We start from the raw sequence: 22,728 nt of genomic DNA, 5'->3' as shown, positions 1-22,728 counted from the left end.
CGACATTAGTCATTCAGGCAATTTATTAAATGGCATGTCTTCAGTATCAAAATGGATGTCAATACATCTGTCAGAAAAGCAAACTGTGGATCAAATCAGTGACTCCCGAATAACAAAGTATTTTGCAAATACATACATGGCACAGATTTTTTTTCTGGGCTGTGTTACTGCTTTTGCTCTCTCAACCACATTAGTTAAAATGTATCTTAAGGTATCTAAAGCTCAATGCCTCTTCAATGAAAAGAACAATATATACCCTTTAGTAATATAATGTTAACTGCCATGCAAATATACACCTATGTCCAAAACAACTGCTTATGCTGGAAATACATTCTCTACATGTATGGTGAAAAACCCTTCATATATAGGGGGGGGGGGTGATTAATATAATTACTTCAGCTCCACATGAAAAAGTAGGTAAAAAATAAATCCCTTGTAATAATAAAATAATAAATCCTAAGCATGAACATAGGCTTTGAGCACAGTAGTTTGAGCCAAATTCAAGGTATGTTGCTGGAGGTACAGAGGAACTGTACCTATAATTAGGGATGGACAGGGCATAGCTGCAGCCTACAATACTTGCACTTGATAAACCGCGGCCCCACAAGATATATTTTAATAGGTCAAGCATAATTAATCCACTTGGTGTTTATATCTGCCTACAGTGCACATATATCGGATATATTACAGAGGTTTATCATAAACTATGGAAATCTTTGCAATTTTCAGTTTAACTAACATTATAATTTTAACTAACATTCTAACACAAGTGTTCATCAACACAGATCAGAGAGTATGCATCTTCAGCAACAGTTTTTGTTGCTTTTAATGAACTAAAGCTCACAAATGATAATAGCTGAGATTGGTAACTTGGTTATAGCTGGGTGGATGCAGGTTGGACTACGTAGAACTCTAACCATCAGCAAAAACAAAGCTATACCATCCTACTATTGTTTTTAGTATAATCCACCTATATGTCATTGTGTGTGTGACATAAATTCACTCTCAGTATTAATGCATTTGAATAACTTTTCAATCTTCTTTCTCTTTAAAAAGAACAGTGTTTGGGCAAAAGAGAAACTCTCTGTTTAAAAAAAATACAGAACAAACAGAAAAGTTTAAAAAGCAACCCAACTTAAGCATTCACGGGTCTCTGTGTGTCTAACAACAAGATTATCAAGATACAGTTTTCAGTTTTGCCATGTGCAATCTTTAACTTGCAGTAATGTTACCTGACCATCCTGACCAACGTGGACCTGATGAATCTGCAGATTACCCTAGAAAATAACATACAGAAGTAGTTAGCTGGCTACTCAAATCTTCACAAAATGGACTCTCAGTAGTGCTTATTTCAGTTTACGTAAGGAAGTCTATTAACCCAGAAAATTCTTTATAACTTAGCCATTTGTTAGTAATAAAATTGCCTACATGTGATTCATAGTTTAATACACATAGCTGAACAGACAGTTGCTGTTACCTGTATACTTTGCAAACCCTGCTTGTTTACCCATTTGCAACCCCACTTTAAAATTCTGGAAACCTGGAAGATAATGTTATCCTGCACTCTATAATATAGTGATTCCACACTGTGAGGCTGATGTCAGTACTTGCTTTCCTAGATTGCTTGAATTTCAGCTAGGAGGTAAATTAGGGTGAGATTTCTACACTCATTTTCTCTCATAGGTATTACTGGAAAAATAGCTGATAGTACTATGTTTACCTACCAGCCTAACCTTATTATGAGGTAAGGGGGTGTCCTGCAGAGGTTGGTTTTCCAAGAGGGCTGCAGTGTCATCAGAGAAATTGAGAAATGATGGGTCTGCTGTCTCAGGCGTCAGAAGATCCTGATGAGCCACTGGAGCTTGAACCAAAAAACCAACCACTGCTCTGAGATGTATGCCAGATGGTGTAATTTTATATGATTTGAAGTTTAGTATCTCTGGGAGCTTGCGGCTATTACTTCTATTACATTAATGTCTAAACGTAAAGATAAATATTCACCATTTCAGGAATGGGCCATTCTGAATAAAAAGTGTTAAAACAGCTTGTTGTGCACATGTTTTCACTAGTTAATGAACATTTTATTAAAAATGCACTCAAGACCGCACAGAATATAATCCAAAAGTAAAACTTTTATTGTGTTGCAATGTTTCTGAAAGAATTTTAGTATTATATCGCCTGAGAATTCAACTACTCCAATAAATAAAACATTAAGGGGGATGCTCACCGTTTAATTAACTTTTAGTAAGATGTAGAGAGTGATATTCTGAGACCATTTGCAATTGTTTTTCATTTTTTTATTTGTGGGGTTTGAGTTATTTAGCTTTTTATTTAGCAGCCCTCCAGTTTGCAATATCAGCAGTCTGGTTGTTAGGGTCCACACTACCCTAGCAACCATGGACTGGTTTCAATAAGAGACTGGAATATGATTAGGAGAGGAATAGAAAGAGGAGTAATAAAAAGAAGCAATAACAATACATTTGTAGCCTTACAGAGTATGTCAGTGCCCCCCATTTGAAAGAGTCAGAAAAAGAAGGAAATAATTATAAAACTATAAAAAATAAATAATGAAGACTGATGGAAAAGTTACTGGCCATTATATAACAGACTAAAAGATAACTTAAAAGTGAACCACACTTTAATTGTATTAATCGTCATTTTAATGTTCTTTTAAGCCATTTTACCCATTTTGCCTAGTAATGGGATCTGCATTGTGATCGATATCAAATGGATGTTCTACCCACATCATTGTCTCTACATATTCTAAGTGAAGATATTTGGCCTAGGCACAGGTTGTAAGAAGTCACATTGTATTTCCAACATTTTATAGTCAAAATTTGAGCACTAGTGCCGACACCGTTCTGAGATGAGGTCAATAATAGGCATAGGTATATTCCTTTACATTCTCTAGTTCTGAGTTCCTATTGTGATAAAGTCAAGAGTTCCATGGGATACTTGGGACACACACACACACACACACACACACACACACACAATGTGTGTGTTTCCTTGGCATTCTAGTTTACATATACAGTTAGTACTTTTTGATGCACTTCTTGCTATATTTACATGTGCCTTAAAAAAAAATACCTCGCTGTCTTGCGTGATCTGCACTTGCTCTCCTTGCGGCACCTGAGCAATGTGGAGATGCCCCTACGGAAGAAATAAAAGAAACAAAAAAAGCTCAGCAGTTGGAAATCACAGTGATGAAATCAGTCTCTGCACAGACCTGCACATTTAGCTATGCAGGTATCACATTTTGTTTGTCACTGAGGGATCTTAAAATAATGCAATTAATCATTTTTAGATCTAAAGGATTAACTTAAAGAAAATACTTGGTCTTTTCCATTGATATACAAATGTTAACAGAAAATATGGTGCCCAAAACATGTCGTATTGTCCATACGACATGTTTTGGGCACCATAGGCCCTTTTTCAAGCGTGAAAACTTGAAAAAGGGCCTTGGTGCCCGAAACATGTCGTGTGGACAATAATAAAAATATAACTTGCAGTAATTCTGCCTACAGTGTGTGGTTCCCAAACCCTGGATATACATATTTATCAAACAGTGAACTCTCACTTTCAACGTTTTGGCAAATATGTTCCCATATAAGTAAACAGAAAAAAATCCCTCTAACGAACCATAGCAGGCTATTGCACCTTTTGATAAATATGCCCCCTACAAAACTATATATTGCATTATAAAGGGAACATTTAATGGTTTCACTGGAACTAGCAAATTTGTGCTCTTTAAAAAACAATTACAATAATCAGAACATGACTATCTACTCCCCATTTTAACTAATGGGTTAAACTAAGTTTAAACTAAGCTGCATTACAGGCCTTATTGTTAATATAAAACAATAAAGGATGTGTATTAATAATGTATAGGAAATTTTGAAATAAATCAGAAGCAGCAGAATTTTTAGCAAGTAGCTTTGCGCTCATTTTTTATTTTGTAAATAACTGTAAATATTTAAAGCAGCATTGGAGAAGCAGTAGAGTAGGGGGCTGCTTGTACACTGAGAGGGAATTCAAAAGAGGCTACTGTTATATTTTTTCCTCCATTGTTGGCATTTGTTCCAAACAAGCAAAATCTGGGTTCTCACTGGCCTTGTTTTTACAGTTATAAAAAAATTTCAGTGGAAGCAAGATTAAAGATGCTCAATTTGGAATTCAGTCAAAAAGCTTTCTGATTTTTTCTATCTTAGACAAGAACAATTGCCTGTGAATTTCAAAGAGACACAGCTCCCTCTATATCAAACAGTTTCATTTCCTTTGGAAGGATGTAGTCCTATCCATAAAAGAGAAAACAAAACATACGGAACTTATCAAATGTACGACAGGGACTCAAAAAACAGTATCTAAAAAGTCTTATTCATGTTTGATGAGAGGCACAGTGGCATTTTCCTCCTTGGGTCAAAGAAGGCATCTCAGAATTAAACCCTTCACCTACAAATATATTGGTGGGAAGGACTCATGCTGCATTTCTCAGAATTTGTTTTATCCAGCTGTGCTTTGCATATATACAGTATATAATAATGTTTTTTCCTTGTCTTGCAGGTGGATCACACAGACATTCCTGTACATACTACATACTGTATACTAGGACTAGACTGGAAGATTAAAATACAGGAAAAGGCAATTTAGCACTTCTACACGACTCAAATGTTTTACCTGCTGAGAGTCAGACTGACTTCAGTGCAAAGGTATTTTTGAAGCTTCCTCGTCTGTACTATGAGGAGCCATAGTGCAGGTGACAAAAAGTCCCGTTTGCCATCACCCTAAGGCTGCTTGAGGGACAGGTAAGGGTATTGCTCCTGGTGCTCAACACATACAGATTTAAAGGAATTGTTTGGTATAAAAATAAAAACTGAGTAAATAGATAGGCTGTGCAAAATAAAAAAAAAATTCTAATATAGGTAGTTAGCCAAAAATGTAATGTATAATGGCTGGAGTGACTGGATGTCTAACATAATAGCCAGAACACTACTTCCTGCTTTGCAGCTCTCTTGCTTTGCACTGATTGGTTATCAGGCAGTAACCAATAAGTGACTTGAGGGGGGGCACATGGGCCATAACTGTTGCTTTTGAATCTGAGCTGCATGCTAAGTATCAATTGCAAACTCACTGAACAGTTGTGTCCCCTGAAAAGCAGAAAGTAGTGTTCTAGCTATTATGTCAGAAATATGTTGGAATTTTTTTTTATTTTGCACAGTTTTTTATTTTTATACTGAACTGTTCCTTAAAGCAAGATGTTGTACTACATCCAGTGTCGAGCAACCTGGCCAGCAATGCCACGTCCCCCCCCCCCCGGCTGTGCAGAAATGAGGACTCGCCTAAAAGAGGGTGTGTGTGCGGACAGACAAGCGCGGACAGACCTGCACCTGTGCCGAATTAGGGGTAGGTTGCTTATGAGGTACGTGCCTGGCACCCCCCCAAGGTTTGCGCCCTAGTCACGTGCCTCTTTTGCCTATCCCTAGTTCAGGCCCTGGCTACATCCCTTATAGCTGACTCCTATTAGGTGTTGTACTACATGTTGAAATACATGCAACAGCATTCATGCTTAAACACTGGAGTATTAAAATGGTCACAAGGTGCCGCTGTGAATATTGTTAATGTATGATTGCAATGATCTATGCTGTTGTATTTCTGCACTCTGTTGTTTCTGTTTCCTTTTTGTGTCTCCACCATAATGTCCTTGATCTTCCTGTTAAATGTGCTCTGTATTATCCCTGAGTGATTCACAAGTAAATCATTTCCCAAGTTGCTGTGCATAGTGTTCCCTGCATGATCATCATAAAGACCACCTCTGCCAACAGGTTATGGGCCCAGCATGCTTCCCTTATGGCTGACTCCTATTAGGTGTTGTACTACATCCCTTATGGCTGACTACTATTAGGTGTTGTACTACATTCCTTATGGCTGACTCCTATAACCTGGCTCATATTAGCTCTGTTAAGGTAACTACAGGTGTCACAGGTGATTTAGATTTGCAGGTAACAACATATATATTTAACAAAAAAGCGGACATAAATATACTGCTATCAAACTAAGGATGTATTCTTATTAAAATAAGAATGTTAGATGACAATTGTGCAATCATATTACTTTTAATGTTGTTAATGATACAAATTCAGGCACATGACAGACTCCCTTTAATAAAAGCTTAAATGAAAAAAACAGCAGATACCCTGTTAATTGCAGTGTAAAGTACAGACGTGCAAACTCTACTGAGCTAGTTTTTGCTGAATTACTGCTCGTGCTGAATGAAACATTATGCCAACACAACCTTTCCTTAAGGTCAAATAAGTTGAATGGAAAAGGTTAGCAATGAGTTACCGACAAATGTTTGGTGAGCACCTACCACTTGTACTTGTCCATCCTCTCCAATCTGGTGGATCTGAACCTGCTGAGCATTGGCTAGTGCATAGTGCAGAGCCTGAGGGGAGGTTTGCTGCAAGTCACTGGATGAGGACACAGTGTTCTGTACACCTTCTGGAAAACAGAGAATAAATCCCACATTAATGACATTTTGAATTATCACACGTGACATGCATCTAATAACACATCAATAAGACAAAATCAGATGTTATTATTGAATACTAAAGGCCATGCTGATGGATTTCTTATGAGATTTTTCTTTTGTTCAGGTATGCACCCAAGCATTAAGCTGTGTTGCTGAAAGTGGCTACTGTGCATTTTAAACTGTGTTCCAATAGATTGCAGCATACATGAAAAAAAAACATTGTATTTATCTCTATGGCTGAAGGAAAGCAAGAAAGAATGCAAGCCTTGTGTCTAGACAAGATCTATATTTTCACATTTGTATTCACTCATATGAGCATTGTTGAAAGTATTTATTATATATATACGTAAGTAATAGATAATATTCAACAAATACTGGGGTATTAGCTAGATAGCAAAATGACATCACCAGAATTGGTCTGTGCCAAATCATTGTGCAGACTATTTCTTATTTATAATTATAAACCACAAGTTTAATTTGTTCCCCTTCGTAATAAATCAATCGATCAATCACAAGCATCAGATAAAATGTATAATTTAATTTACAAAACACAAGCTACAAAGTACTTTGTAAGCTCTAGTGATGGGTGGATATTATAGAAAGAAATGTGCTACAGATTTAGGATCATATTAACTAATAGCAATGTACTATATCAACAAGAGGATGATGCAGATGTAGAAACAGGTCTATGCCAGTAATTTACAATTTGGATTAAGATGATGATCTAGGCTCTAATATTTTGTGTACTCTCCATGCATCTGCCATGTATTCTACAGGCATAGCAAAGTACACCAGAACTCAATGGAGCATATGAAAGGAAGTTTGTACTTTAGACTACTAAAACAATATTTGTCTTTTATTTCTATTAAAAAAAATAATTAACAAAACACAAACATGAAGTCACCATAAAATAAACTCTTTTGCTCTACATTTACAATGTTGCCAGTCTGGTGCCTTGAACACTTTGGGGTCTAGTTATCATGCTGTGTAAAAAGTGGAGTGAAACATTACCGGTGATGTTGCTCATAGCAACCAATCAGATCTTTGCTTGTGAAACTGTTGAAATCTATATTGCTGATTGGTTGGTCTGGGCAACATCACCAGTATTGTTTCACTCCACTTTTTACACAGCATGATAAATAAGCCCAATTTGTGTGTGTTTCTGTCTATATTTGTGCTGTCACAGTAAATGACTGCCAATCCAAAAAACAAAAAGTAACACTGCAACCCATTATGCCATTTCCTATTTAGTGTCCCTGTCAAGTAGTATAAAAGGGCCTTTCACATACTGAATGAAGGGGAAAACAGGTTAAGCATTTACACATATACTAGGGCTCATATTCAAACAATGGGTAATTTTACACTTTCACATTTTTTATCTGATTGTACTACCTGCTGAACAAAGTTAATTACTGAATGGTTGCTATGGGTGTAGCCCCAAGAGTTACCAATGCCTAATTTTCATTAAAATAACCTTATTATAACTCTTATGCTCAGATAAAAAGTTTGTATAAATAAAACAGAGGTTATCTCAAGCGGTATATACAAAGAATCTGTAAAAATAATCATCATGACATGACTAAACTTTATGGAAAATGTACATCTATAGTCATGACTTTTAAACATATAGTTGAGGGGGCAAACCCTGTATATATTTTTTCTGCAGGACATGTAGATAAAACATATTTAAGAAATGGGTTTCATTTGGGGAGAGTTAGCAATATATCTGATATAGAAAGGAAGTAAGCAGGCGATTCATCATTTATACAATGCCAGCAAGTTATGTATCAATTTGCATTTTTTTTTATTTAACAAACAGGGGCCTTATAATAATTTAACAAGCAAATTCAAAGCTAAATGTAGAATATACAGCTGAAATGGGTGCACTGATTGCTGGTAAGCTTAACCAAAGAGCCCTGCTCACAAGCACTTACAACTGTGTTTTTTTTGGCTAGGATTAAGGTGAGTAGGAGCTCGTGTCAGGACCACCTCAGAAGTTGTCGGATAGCCATTAGGTAGCAAGGCCTGACCAAAAGATTATACGACAGATAGGGACTGAGCATTCAGGGAGTAGGTTAGAGAGAGAACCTACGGGCTGTGGGGAGACAGTCAGTTGAAGTTTATATACTGTATGTGGCCACAACAGAGAAGGGAAAGCCTAGGGAGTAGAGGAAAAGGTTCCCTGGAGTGGTTAACTACATTCTGCTAGTGTTCATCCACAGCACAGAGGTAGTGGACATTTCAGAGAGACGAAACACTGTGAAAGCCTGTGTGTTTTAGTGATTTGTAACGGAAGATATACTGAAGTTGGGTCAGTTTTGCTTCAATATTGACATTTTTGTACAGTGTCATCCTCTTTGTTGGAGCTGCTGAATAAAACTCTGCCTGGTTCATCACACCGAGGTGTGAGATGTCCAATTTAGGTAATACAATATGCAAGTCTCTAAAAATGAAAAACTGTATAATATATTGGCTATAAGTCACTCACTGACATTTTACTCAAATTTAGAACATTATTCATGCATGCCTTTATTACTGTGAATAGTATGTAACTTTGCTCGCTTACTGTACAGGTTTTGCATTGGTTATTTTTTTTAATGGTGGTAATATACCATCATTCAAACAAAACTATATACATTTCAGTGCTGTATGATGTCATTGCTTCATGACCTGCATCTTGCGCACAAGCCAGCTTTAAAATAGAATATTCAATGCTGCGTTGCCCTATATTGTATGAGATGATTTAACCATTGTTTATTCATTATGTTTCTCTCCTACTCCCCTTTTGTTTTTTCTTGTTCTAAATCATGAAAAAGTAAATACCTGCACTATTTAAAAATGATTCAAATTTCCGCATTTAAAGGAAAACTATACCCCCAAAATGAATACTTAACCAACAGATAGTTTATATCAAATTGAATGACATATTAAAGAATCTTAGCAAACTGGAATATATATTTAAGTAAATATTGCCCTTTTACATCTCTTACCTTGAACCACCATTTCGTGACTCTATCTGTGCTGCCTCAGAGATCACCTGACCAGAAATACTACAACACTAACTGTAACAGGAAGAAGTGAGGAAGCAAAAGGCAGAACTCTGTCTGTTAATTGGCTCATGTGACCTAACATGTGGTTTGTATGTGTGCACAGTGGGGGTCATTTATGAACACTGGGCAAATTTGCCCATGGGCAGTAACCAATAGCAACCAATCAAATAGCTGCATTCATTATTCTACTTGCAGCTGGCTTTAAAAAGCTAATCACTGATTGGTTGCCATAGGTAACTGCCCATGGGCAAATTTGCCAAGTGTTGATAAATAAGACCCAGTGAATCTTACGATCTCAGGGGGCGGCCCTTATTTTTTAAAATGGCAATTTTCTATTTATGATTACCCAATGGCACATACTATTAAAAAAGTATATTATTATGATAATGGTTCATTTACATGAAGCAGGGTTTTACACATGAGCTGTTTTACTCAGTATCTTTTAATAGAGACCTACATTGTTTGGGGGGTATAGTTTTCCTTTAAACATATCGAGCTGTCCCTTTACAAAGGACAATATCGCTAGTGATCTGGCTATACCCAACTATTTCCAGAAAGCCCCAATCTTCCCAGAACCCTACTTCTGACCCATGTATATTACATTATACTAACTGTTTTTGTGGGATTTAGTTGTAATGTAAAACTATAAACTTGAAACCATGCAAAACGGATATGTTCCTATTAAACATTTGGTTCATATTAAATTTCCTGCTCCACTTTGATGGTCTACACTAGAGTGTGTCATATGGATGGCAAAAAACTTCACATGGTAAAGGTATGGGATCTATTACTAAGGAAATTGGTTTGCAATGTCCTGTTATACAGGGTATGGTGAATTATGCACTGCATTAACATTAGATTCTTATATTTCTGTGGATACTTGCATTTTTTAGTGATCCATCACTTACCACAAAATAGCTAATGAGCAGAGACAGCCCAAGGGAAACCATTAACAGTGCTTGCAAATGTATTTCACTGAAATCCTTTGATTCACAAGCACTGACAAATATTACTTAATCACTGCACTTATGGATGAACTACTCCTGTCCCTTATGGACAATGGGGTCGCTAATTCTGTTGCCTTGAGCAGTATCCAACAACCCTCAGGAGAACAGCAAAAAATTCAAAGCAATTTGCTATATAAATTGCAGTAAAGCTTTGGCACAATAGCCCATTTTTACTTAAGTGTTCATATTTCATTTCTTGGCCAAATATGGGACATTTTTGAAAGTGTGAGGCAAAATGTTGTTACACAATAGATGCACACAGACATTTACTGCTAGTGCTACTCAATGTAAGAAGGGATGAACATCTAACTTATACTGACAAGCCCAGACGCACAGCCCTTGAGAAGCAAAATTGAAAACAGAAAGCATATGCTGTGGAGATTAAAAGCTGGCTGACTGAAAACAACACTGACTGTGGAGCTAAAAATCCATTGCACAATCAAGTGTGATGTTTCCAGCTCAATGTGCCAGAGGAAATTCTGCAACGCAACTTCTTTGTGATCTCAACAATCTGTTCCAATGGCTCTGTGCGAGAAGCATGTCACTGTGAAATCAACATTTCGATTTTGGTTTGCTTTGCACCTTTCCTGTGTAGGCATCCAGTAAGCAGCAATGTTACATGTATCATTGGTTTATGTGTTGAACTTTTACTTCTAATGACAACTAAATATGAGATTTTTTGATTTGGAAAAGTTTTTGGTTTGTTTTAACAGTGCGGAGTTGAGTTGAAGCCACCTCTAAAACTGGCCCAACAAAACAACACGGTAACGTTACACAGAAAATAAGTTTCTTTTTCTGAGTAAACGGAATTGCAACTCTAATGTGGCTTGACAGGTCAAATGTGTAGAACAAAATATTACGAACAAACTCTTGCCAATCAAAAGCTGAAAACATATTGTACCAATCTTTTCTAACTAATAGCCAGCATTTGTACATGCCAATTCTGGTTTTATCTGTTGCTTTTTATTCAGCTCTAAATGGAGCTGAAAGGTAATAAAATTCTCTAATGAATGGTAAGACGTGCATTAACCTTTTTAAGTAGAAAATAGCCTTGACCTCAAGATGATAAATAAGACAGTAGATTAACACAAGATGCTATGAGTCAGTCATCAGGGCATATGATAGACATCTTTTATTTATTATCCAGCCACCATACTGAGTCAAATATGGTCATTCACCTTGGCCTTTTCAGTTGATATATGCAATGCTTGAACTCAAAAAAACAGGAAGTTTTGCCCTTATCCACAGATACACTTTAAAATGAGGAGATTCACGAGACTAATATGATATTGCTTTACAGATCTAGTCTATTCAAGTCAGATAACAAAGATAAAGTGATTTTTGAATCCCAAATCTCAAGCATGAAGTACAGACATAGAATCTAATCTCTGTAATGTTTGGGACCTGGGAAGTTTTGTAATTTGGATCAACACACCTAAAAGCTATTAAATAAAATCATGTAAAAATGAAATACAAATGATCGTTCTGGGTTTTTTTTTCTATAAAATAAAAATAATAATGTGGCTGCATGTACAGAAGAATCTGTATTCATCCACTACTTTCAGATTATATATATGTATATATATCTATATGTCTATCTCCCTAGAGGTAGAAGGTAACAGGTATTCCAAAAGAATATGGCTTCTGCTTTATCCTACATAGCAACATTTTGGTGGTCATGTCCTCAAATTAATCAAATTGTTTTAATTAAAACAAAGTCGAGCAAACTCCCATCCACAAATTCAACTTATTTATCAATAATTCTTCTTGAAAAAGTTGGAGTGAAAAAAACATAGCAATACATTTGAATTGTACGAGTAACACTCGGAAAATGAATTGTGGATATGAATGCTGTAGGCTGCTTATATTACATACTGCATATAAAGTATTGGTTTTGGTTCATTAATTTTGCCATACTGTGTAAACTTCTCTACCAATTATAATAAGCCACGGCCAGACCAAGGGGTCGATTTATTAAAAATCATATTTTTCATCATGTTTACATAATCAAAACCATAGAAGTCGATGAGAAGTATTTCATAAAGCAATCAAGCATGTCGTAATCCGTACTTAACTCCATGGTTTGATATGTAATTTGGAAGTTTCCACATTTTCTGATGAATGTGCCTCTAAGAGTAATGTCACACAACAGGTTTTCAACACCATTTTCTGACTGAATTCTCAGCCATTTGAATCATTACTCCCCACTGCAAATCACACTCAATCAGAAAGGATTTTGACAACTGTTTTGCAAGCCAAATTTTAAAATAATTGATTTACTTTACTGACAGTAAAGAAAATGTACAAATCATTAACAGATAGTCACTAAGTTAGCCCTTGTGAATCTTGACGGCTTTTTCATTTGGTGGACATTTTCACTCTGTATATGCTAAAATGTAGCATTTTACATTGCAAGCATTTGCCGTTCTGCTTGCTTTGCCCATTCAAAATGGTGCAGCTGTGAAACCAATTTGCAGTTTAATATGGTTTTCCCATTCTGCACAGCAGAAGAGGGGCTTAATGCAAGGATATTAGCTGCATATGCGGTAAAATAGTACATGGATGCAAATGCAATGTTCAGTGTGAATAAACACATGGAACCAACTGGGAGGTGGAGGTTTTAAATGACGGTTTGCTATGGCGACTCATCAGATATTGGACAGGGAATAAAGCTGCTGATGCTGCAAATAACCCCTGGGGAAGCATAAAGAGGATTTACAACCACCATGGAACAGTGAGTTAGTGCTCAGCCTGATCCAAAACATCCCAGAGAATACACAACATATATTATGTCTGCGGCACAGCAGGATCCAAATAAAGTACACCTATTTCTTGCTAAATAATTTCACAGACGTACATCAAAAGTGCTTAAAGTGATACTGACACTAAAAAACTACTTTTTAAAATATGAATGTACATTAAAAGTTACCTATAGGTCATGTTGATCGTTTTTTGCTGAGATGTTTGTTTTTGTAAGTAATTTTAGTTGAAGTTTCTAAAACTGACTGTTTTGCCAACCTGACTGTCCCATCTCAATCTGTCAGTTAAAGTTTCTAATGCTAATGGACTCCTGCTGCACAAATATGGCAGCCCCTCATAGAGTAACATGGGGCATCAGACAGGTGATGTAAAAGCATCCTGCAAATACTTTATGGCAAAATTATAAGAAGCTTTCAAACTGAATATTATGACAGATGTAAAAAAAAAGAGTTTCATTTCTGGTGTGAGTATCTCTTTAACCAGTTGTTTATATGTAGCAACAAACAAAATACTGGGGTACAAGGGTTAAAAAAATGCATTACTGCAAAGATCACGTCGGCTTGTATTTGTAAAAACACTAGTTGTAGAACTGCTGTATTCCTGTGCCCATATCCTTTTGATATGGCTTTCTTTGAATATATGACGGCATAATTACAAATGTAGCACAACTAAATTTTTTATGACCAATGCACATAAAGGTGGTATAATGGGGCTCTCTATTTCACATACATCTTGAGCTACAGCTGATAGAAAAAGTTTGGGCAACCCCTCCCAAATTAGATGTTTAGTTAATATAGTAAGTTAGAAATATCAACTATTGCAGAAATCAGAAACATATTTGCAAGTGTAAACGCACAGTTACATTATATTTAAAAAAACATTGGTAAAAAGTAATTGGGTATATATACAAAAGTTTGAACATCCTAGTAAAGTCCTATTAACACCCCACTGGGCACAGATCATAGCTTGAAAATGCCCTTTGTTAGACCAGATGTTCCAAAACTGCAGAACTGTGTCCCAAATAATGGTTTAAAATTTTGGACAGTATACCATCACTGTATATTACACATTGGCAAACTTTGACATTTAAGGAAAATATGACCTGATTGGTTTTGCCGAAACCTTGCTGAATGAGTCATATGATTGGGCAGTTAATAACAGAGGCTATACTTTGTTTCAGAGGGACAGAGGCAATAGAAAATGAGGAGGGGTATGTCTGTATGTTAGGCAGGGTTTAAACGCGAATAAAAAGGAGTAGGTGATGATAAAAAAACATATACAGTGGTGTGAAAAATTATTTGCCCCCTTCCTGATTTCTTATTCTTTTGCATGTTTGTCACATAAAATGTTTCTGATCATCAAACACATTTAACTATTAATCAAAGATTAGTCAAAGATAACACAAGTAAACACAAAATGCAGTTTTTAAATGAGGGTTTTTATTATTTAGGGAGAAAAGAAATCCAAACCTGTGTGAAAAAGTAATTGCCCCCTGAACCTAATAACTGGTTGGGCCACCCTTAGCAGCAATAACTGCAATCAAGCGTTTGCGATAACTTGCAGCGAGTCTTTTACAGCGCTCTGGAGGAATTTTGGCCCACTCATCTTTGCAGAATTGTTGTAATTCAGCTTTATTTGAGGGTTTTCTAGCATGAACCGCCTTTTTAAGGTCATGCCACAACATCTCAATAGGATTCAGGTCAGGACTTTGACTAGGCCACTCCAAAGTCTTCATTTTGTTTTTCTTCAGCCATTCAGAGGTGGATTTGCTGGTGTGTTTTGGGTCATTGTCCTGCTGCAGCACCCAAGACCGCTTCAGCTTGAGTTGACGAACAGATGGCCGGACATTCTCCTTCAGGATTTTTTGGTAGACAGTAGAATTCATGGTTCCATCTATCACAGCAAGTCTTCCAGGTCCTGAAGCAGCAAAACAACCCCAGACCATCACACTACCACCACGATATTTTAATGTTGGTATGATGTTCTTTTTCTGAAATGCTGTGTTACTTTTACGCCAGATGTAACGGGACGCGCACCTTCCAAAAAGTTCAATTTTTGTCTCGTCGGTCCACAAGGTATATTTGCCCAGTCTCTTTCTTATGGTGGAGTCGTGAACACTGACCTTAATTGAGGCAAGTGAGGCCTGCAGTTCTTTAGATGTTGTCCTGGGGTCTTTTGTGGCCTCTTGGATGAGTTTTCTCTGCGCTCTTGGGGTAATTTTGGCCGGCCACTACTGGGAAGGTTCACCACCGTTCCATGTTTTTGCCATTTGTGGATAATGGCTCTCACTGTGGTTCGCTGGAGTCCCAAAGCTTTAGAAATGGCTTTATAACCTTTGAAATTGAACTCAGGTGTGATAAACCACAGTTAAGTTATTTTTTAACAAGGGGGGCAATCACTTTTTCACACAGGCCCATGTAGATTTGGAGTTTTTTTTCTCCCTTAATAACGTAAACCTTCATTTAAAAACTGCATTTTGTGTTCAATTATGTTATCTTTGACTAATAGTTAACGGTTTTTGATGAGCATAAACATTTAAGTGTGACAAACATGCAAAAGAATAAGAAATCAGGAAGGGGGCAAATAGTTTTTCACACCACTGTAAGATTTCATTCCTTACACAAGTATATTTTTTTAGTTGTAATACTGGTGTGTATGCAGCCCTCTCAGCTCAAATTGCCTGGTCATGTGCTTTCAGAAAGAGCCAGTGCTGCACTATGGAACTACTTTCTGACAGGCTATTGTTTCACCTACTCAATGTAACAGAAGGAGTTGTAGAAGAACATAGATTTTTACTACTGAGTGCTGTTCTTATATCTACCATGAAGCTCCTATCTGGTTACCTTCCCGTTGTTCTGCTGATGGGGGAAGGGAGGAGGGTGATTTCACTCCAACTTGCAGCACAGTAGTAAAGAGTGACTAAAGTTTATCAGAGCACAAGTCACATGACTGGATGCACCTGGGAAACTGACAATATGTCAGATTTCAAAATTAAATCTAAAAAAAAAAAATTAAAATAGTTTTTTTGAAAAATGGATTTCAGTGCAGAAGTTTGCTAGAGCAGCACTACTTACTGATGCATTTTAAATATGACAGTATGCCTTTCACTGTAGGAGTATGCTATAGATCATCTAATGTAAGTGAACAAGAGGGGGCTAAGCTCCTGATGCAAATATAACAGTACAGTACAGTACTGCCAGGACAGTTAATGGGAACAAGTTGCATGACAATTTTATGACATGAAAAAAATGCTATACTGACATGAAAAAAAATGCTATACTGGATCTAGTGATCTCTAATGACCCAGAACATGGGCAAATGTGCAAGTAATTAAACCCCTGGGTAATAGTGACCATAATATGATCTCATTTAATGTCTGGTACAAAAAACTCTAGGGCAACAAAAACCCTGAATTTCAGAAAAGCTTATTTTAGCAACTTAAGAGCTGCCCTGCAGAGCATAGCTTGAGGCATTATGTTTTCTGCTAAAAATACAGAACATTAATGGTTGTCATTTAAAATGATATTAAATCGTTACTATTTTTTCCCTTAAGAAGTAAATGTATAAGCACCAAGAAACTCCCTATGTGGCCTAATATAGAAGTAAAGAAGTTAATTGGAAAGAAGAGAAAAGCATTTAGAAACTACAAGTCTGTGGGGACAGAAGCTGCATTTAACAAATATAAACGCTAAATATTGTAAATCAGCAATCCAGAAGGCAAAGATTGGAAATGAGGGGCGCGACGCAGCACGGGTTAAGACTAACCCCAAAAAGTTTTTTTAAGTATATTAATAGTAAAAAGACGTGGGTTGAAAGTGTGGCTCCTTTAAATAATGGTACGAGTATGGTTGTAACGGATAGAGAAAAGGCAATTGTGTTAAATCAGATCTTTTCTTCAGTGTATACAATAGAGGTGTCACCCAGCCTACCTCGTAGTTGCACTGTTGGTTTAGCTTAATCTAGTCTGTGGCTGGCTCAGGAAATGGTTCATAAAGTTTTACTAAAAATTAATGTGAACAAGGTTTCAAGGCTAGGCTTGACTCGGTTTCATCTGGTATGGTACCTATGGATTGCAGGAAAGCTGATGTCATTCCTATATTTAAAAACTGATTACGATCTCAGCCTGACAATTATAGGCCAGTAAGTTTGCCAACATCTGTGGTGGGCTAATTATTTGAAGGCTTGTTATCGGATTCAAAATGTTGTTCTAGTGAATGGCATATACGTATGGCTTTATGAAGGATAGGTCATGTCAGACAAATTTGATTTGGTTTTGATTTTTATGATGAGGAAAGTAAGATGCTGGACAACGAGGGAGGAATATATGTGATCTATTTGGATTTTACCAGAGAATTTGATACAGTGCCCCACAAACGACTGCTTTCTAAACTAAGGTCTGTTGGGCTAAATTAAGTCGTTTGCACATAGGAAACTGTGCAAACTGGCTACATGATCGGATGTAGAGGGTGGTTGTTAAGAGTACATTCTCTACTTGGAGTAAAGTTCTTAGTGGGGTCCCTCAGGGCTCTGTATTGGGCCCACTTTTATTTAACCTGTTCGTTAATGACTTATGTAGTTAATGACTTATATGCAGCCCAAATAATTCCATCCAGAATGCAACATCCTTGCAACAGGATCTTGACAAGCTGGCAATCTGGACAGCTAAGTGGAAGATGAAATTCAATGTTGATAAATGTAAAGTCATACACCTGAGATGTAAAAATATGCAAGCCACTTATACCCTTAATGGGACTGAACTAAGCAAATCCATAATGGAAAAATGATCTTGCAGTCCTTGTAGATAATAAACTTGGCTGTAGCAAGCAATGCCAGCCAGTGTCATCAAGGGCAAACAAGGTCTTGAGCTGTATTAAAAGGGGGAATAGATTTGTGGGAGGAATGGGCTATTCTTTCACTGTACAGAGGGCTGGTAAGGCACCATCTAGAATATGCCTGCAGTTTTCATCTCCAGGACTCAAACGGAACATTATTGAAATAGAGAGGGTCCAGAAAAGGGCAACTATGCTGGTGAAAGGTAAGGAAAATTTCAGCTATGAGAAAAGATTCGCCAAGTTGGGTTTGTTCACGTGGGAGAAAAGATGTTTAAGGGCGGATATGATAACTATCTATAAATATATAAAGGGATCGTACAATAACGTCTCTAATGCTTTATTTACCAGTAGGTCCTTCCAGCTGACAAGAGGGCACCCATTCCGATTAGAAGAAAGAAGGTTGCCGCTGAATATTCGGAAGGGGTTTTTTAAAGTGAGAACTGTCAAGATGTAAAATTCTCTCTCTGAATCAGTCAAACTGGCTGATACATTAGATAGCTTTAAGAAGGGGTTGGATGGCTTTTTAGCAAAAGAGGGAATACAGGGTTTTCAAAGATAGCTTATAGAACTAGTCGATTCAGGGACTGGTCTGAAGGAATCAGGAAGGAATTTTTTCCCCCACTGTGGCAAATTGGAGAGACTTCAGATTGGGTTTTTTGTCTTCATCTGGATCAATTAGCAGTTAGGCAGGTTATATATAGATTTAAAAGGTTGAACTTGATGGACATATCTTTTTTTTTTTCAACCTAACTTAGGAAGTTACTATTTCTACTTAAGTACTACAATCAGACAGTATAAGACAGAACTGCTTACATGTACACATTATATTCCTTTTTCCTCAACTAAAAACGATATAAAAGAGAAGATGGTTATAATTATTATATTTTACTTATTTATTTTTATTTGAGACACTCTGGATTGAGTCACATTTGGAGAACTGAATTTTTCCATTGAAATCAGATTTTGGCCTTCTTCGTAGAAGATACCGTGGTTAGTTTTAGCAAGTGGCCAAAAGCCCAGCGCAAGCATATTCTGCTTCCCCTTTATCCAGGCTACAATCCAAAATGCTGTTTTTAATATAAACCGTACAGTTATTTAACAATACAAGTGACAATCAGCAATGCCCCTTGCAATACTCCAAAATCCAATATTTTTCTTACAAGCAGTTTCTAATAACACCTTTGTTTTGCTCAACCTGCATTTAAGTTCTTTTTAATTAATTAAACATTTATAATTAGAGAAATTGTTCTATTTTGTTCTTAGGGACAGGACATTTTAGATAAATAATGCATTTAATTTTTTTTATTTATTATGGGCATTTACATTTTGAATTAGCCTATTGCAGTGTACCTCATTAAAGGGTAATATGTAGTTAGGTGTTTATTTTTATAAAACAGATACAAATGTCTTGTGGGGCTACCTTTTGGTTTATCCACTTTTATTGTTACTCTTTGCATATGCATTTTCAATTGATTTCTAGCGCCCAGTTGTTGGATATCAAAAAAGGTTTTATTAATTTCATACTAACTTATTCAGGCCGAGGCATATTTGGATATCATCTTGGTTCTTTTGTTTGTCCATTTTTATGGAACAAGTATGGGATCTATATGCTTGGGACCTAGGATGTTTGGTATTATCAAGTACAAGGTTGAAATATTTGTTTTAATATGACTCTTGAGTTTGACATTTTGACAATGGGCGTCTCTCCTTATAACCCCTCATCCTCCTGAATTTTTTTTTAAGCTATAGTTTTAGGGTTCTTAAAACCAAGCAGGCCTAGCATTTGACATTATGTAAACAGTGCTCTATGAGTTCAGCCTGTCCAAATAATAATAAATATAAAACTCAAGATATAAGTTTTACCTTATAGCTGTCCTGGAGAAATCCGCTGCCTGATCTGATAGAACCTTCCTGTCTCTCAATGTTCTGCACATACTTGGAACACCAATGACTTGCAAGTTAGGTTGAGTTAAAGGACATGTAACCCCTCCCAACAAAAGTGTAATCAGTGAACAGCCACTTTAAAATCTTTAGATAACTGCCACAGAGTAAGGCTGCAACATTTCCTTAATCACTTAGAATTCCTTCTACTCTCTATCCCACTCTGCCCCTCCCACAGGAATTTACTTTGGCTGTTGGTTCATGAGCATGCTCAGTTCTTCTCAGCTTAGATCACTAAACACAGCCTCCAGTCTAACAGCCAATGAAGAGATAGCATTGCTGGTTCCCACAGAAACTCAGCTGTCTGATCCTATTTTTTGCTCGCTCAGTTCAGCTTAGCCAATACAGAGCTCAACCCCAAATAGAGGCAAATAGAGGGGGTATGTGCTGTACAAATGATGTGGCTTGGGGTTGGAAGATATGCCCAACTTATATACATGGTAGGAAAATGTAGGTTTTACATGTCCTTTAAGGAGGAATCTACTATTCTTCCATTAGTAAGAGAAACAATATGCTAGTAGCAGATTAAAAATCAGGCCAATTTTTATTCCTTAATTTTTTCTTGGGGATATACTGATTGAATTCTGTACAGTTTAATAATGCAGAGGACTATCAATGCCTGACATTCAGATGCAGCTGCCCTTTTACCTGCTTAAATGCTGAATTTCTGAGCAAGGGGGGAGCATCATGGACTCTCCAGACCCCCTGGACCCCCTCCAGTGCCAATAAGGTAAGCTTGGAGGGGGGGGTCTGAAGCAACAACCACCTCAGAGCGGCAGAGGGGCTAGAATCACCCCTGTACAGTGCTTCCTTTCCCAATAAATATTAATGGCAGTATTTTTATAAATTGCTGCAATAATGTATTCCAAAGATCTCAAAGTGAATGCATAAAAAAACATCTGTTTGTTGGTTGTTTTTTTTATCTCAAATATTATTATGAGAAATGAAAGGCCTGCAAATCTGTAATGGAATATTCTATAGCTGAGCAAAAAAAAAAAAAATACCCGTGGTGCTATATGATGAGGAAGAAGGTGTTCTTCGTGAAAAGCTTTTTACTGCAAGACTTTGACCTCTCTGTTTTCTACGCCAGGCAGTCCGACATTTTGAATCGATGCTCTGCTTGATTCTATACCAGTCTGACTCTGTGATTCTAAACGTATGGAAAAGATGACCTGCCAAGCAAAAGAAATAAGAAAATGTGACATTATACAAAATATCCCCATACAGGAACCTGAACATATTTAGTTGTCTAGCTTGTAAGTAAAACATCTATTACGCAAAATTCAGATAAATGTACCTCAAGTAGATCAAGTTTTAGACTGGCTAGAACTGTCAATATATGTGATTTTATCACCAACATGCTCTTGACAAAAATACACAATATTAAATTCATGGAAGTACCATAGTTGTCATTAATAAGTGCAGGAATGGGATTTCATTCAGACACCCAAATCTGGGAGAACCAGTGTGCAGGGCATCAAGATGCCATGTCCATAACTGCCTAAACAACAATAGACTGTAAGGTAGGAACTCCAACTTCTCAATTTTAAAATTTTTTAAAAAGAAATACAAAAAAATTATTTGAGGTAGCACCTACAAGCCAATTTATTAAGTTAAAATCATTTAAATAAATGGATCCGGTTTTTAACTTAAACTTGCTTAATCTCTCTTAATCCTCTCTTGTTCTTTAATGTGAGTTTTCACATTTACTGTAAGGAACAGGTTTAGGAACTGGGTATGAAGCCCAAGAGGTACAATGTATTTTTCAGATATATTTTACATTGTTTGTTTACTTGGGTCATATAAATGTGTACTTTTTTCTACACATACACAATGTTTGCTGCCATAAACTGTCTTGTTACTTCCACTCACAGTGCCCACTGAGTTTCCATTCACTATACTTTTAACATTTTTGTACCCTTATTTGTGCTCTTATTTAATTAATGGAAGGTAACATAAAATGAATACATTTGATAGCTTATTAAATGTTTATATGTTTGACTTGCCTCCTAACAAGAACAATAAAACTTAAATAAAGACACGTTTATACCACTGTGTGCTCACCAGCCAACCATATCTGAAGATTTTTTTGCCAACTCCCTATATGCTGATAAATACAACTAGAAACTATGTGTAAATCCTATCAAAAAAGCAGACAATTGGGAAAGGTGAGGTAACATTTTTGGAGACCATTAATGCTAGTTGGACAATGTCAAGGTAATTTTATGCCAAAGATTTTAGGAAAAAAACTTGTCACAAGCATTTTATTAAAGGGGTAAAGTAATTACATTACCCCCCAAATCCCTTTAGGGTAGTAAATAAATGGGAAGAGCTTAAGCAGCGGTAACGCAGATCACAAAATGTAAATACTTTATGGACCATAACATTTCAGGATTAGCTGTGCATGTTTCAGCTCTTAACTGTTCATTTTTTGCCATGCATAATGGATCAAACATTTTATTTGCACACCACATCATCTTTTGTTACAATCCCATAATGGCCCATAATTATCGTTAAGTTTCCAGTGATGAAATCATAAGATCCATGAGAGCTGATTCTAACTGTATATTATATGAAACAGGCTTTCGACATTACGATTTTACACACTC

General features: G+C 36.6%; 1 protein-coding gene across 3 annotated transcripts in view; it reads right to left on the bottom strand.

Moving 5' to 3' along the window:
- Positions 1 to 22,728, bottom strand: part of banp.L (BTG3 associated nuclear protein L homeolog) — a 221,218-nt gene that overhangs the window by 94,129 nt on the left and 104,361 nt on the right. For all 3 annotated transcript variants that reach the window (XM_018257989.2, XM_018257988.1, XM_041590205.1), the window contains 4 exons: positions 21,124 to 21,291; positions 6,368 to 6,498; positions 3,091 to 3,153; positions 1,233 to 1,277 (listed from right to left, as the gene is read on the bottom strand). In XM_018257989.2, the coding sequence (XP_018113478.1) occupies positions 1,233 to 1,277; positions 3,091 to 3,153; positions 6,368 to 6,498; positions 21,124 to 21,291 (407 nt within the window). The remainder of the gene's footprint in view (positions 1 to 1,232; positions 1,278 to 3,090; positions 3,154 to 6,367; positions 6,499 to 21,123; positions 21,292 to 22,728) is intronic.

The sequence above is a fragment of the Xenopus laevis genome, chromosome 4L, assembly GCF_017654675.1.
Source record: "Xenopus laevis strain J_2021 chromosome 4L, Xenopus_laevis_v10.1, whole genome shotgun sequence".
Taxonomy (NCBI): Eukaryota; Metazoa; Chordata; class Amphibia; order Anura; family Pipidae; genus Xenopus; species Xenopus laevis.
Note: the sequence above shows the minus strand (reverse complement) of the source record. Positions and strands in the feature narration are given on the sequence as shown.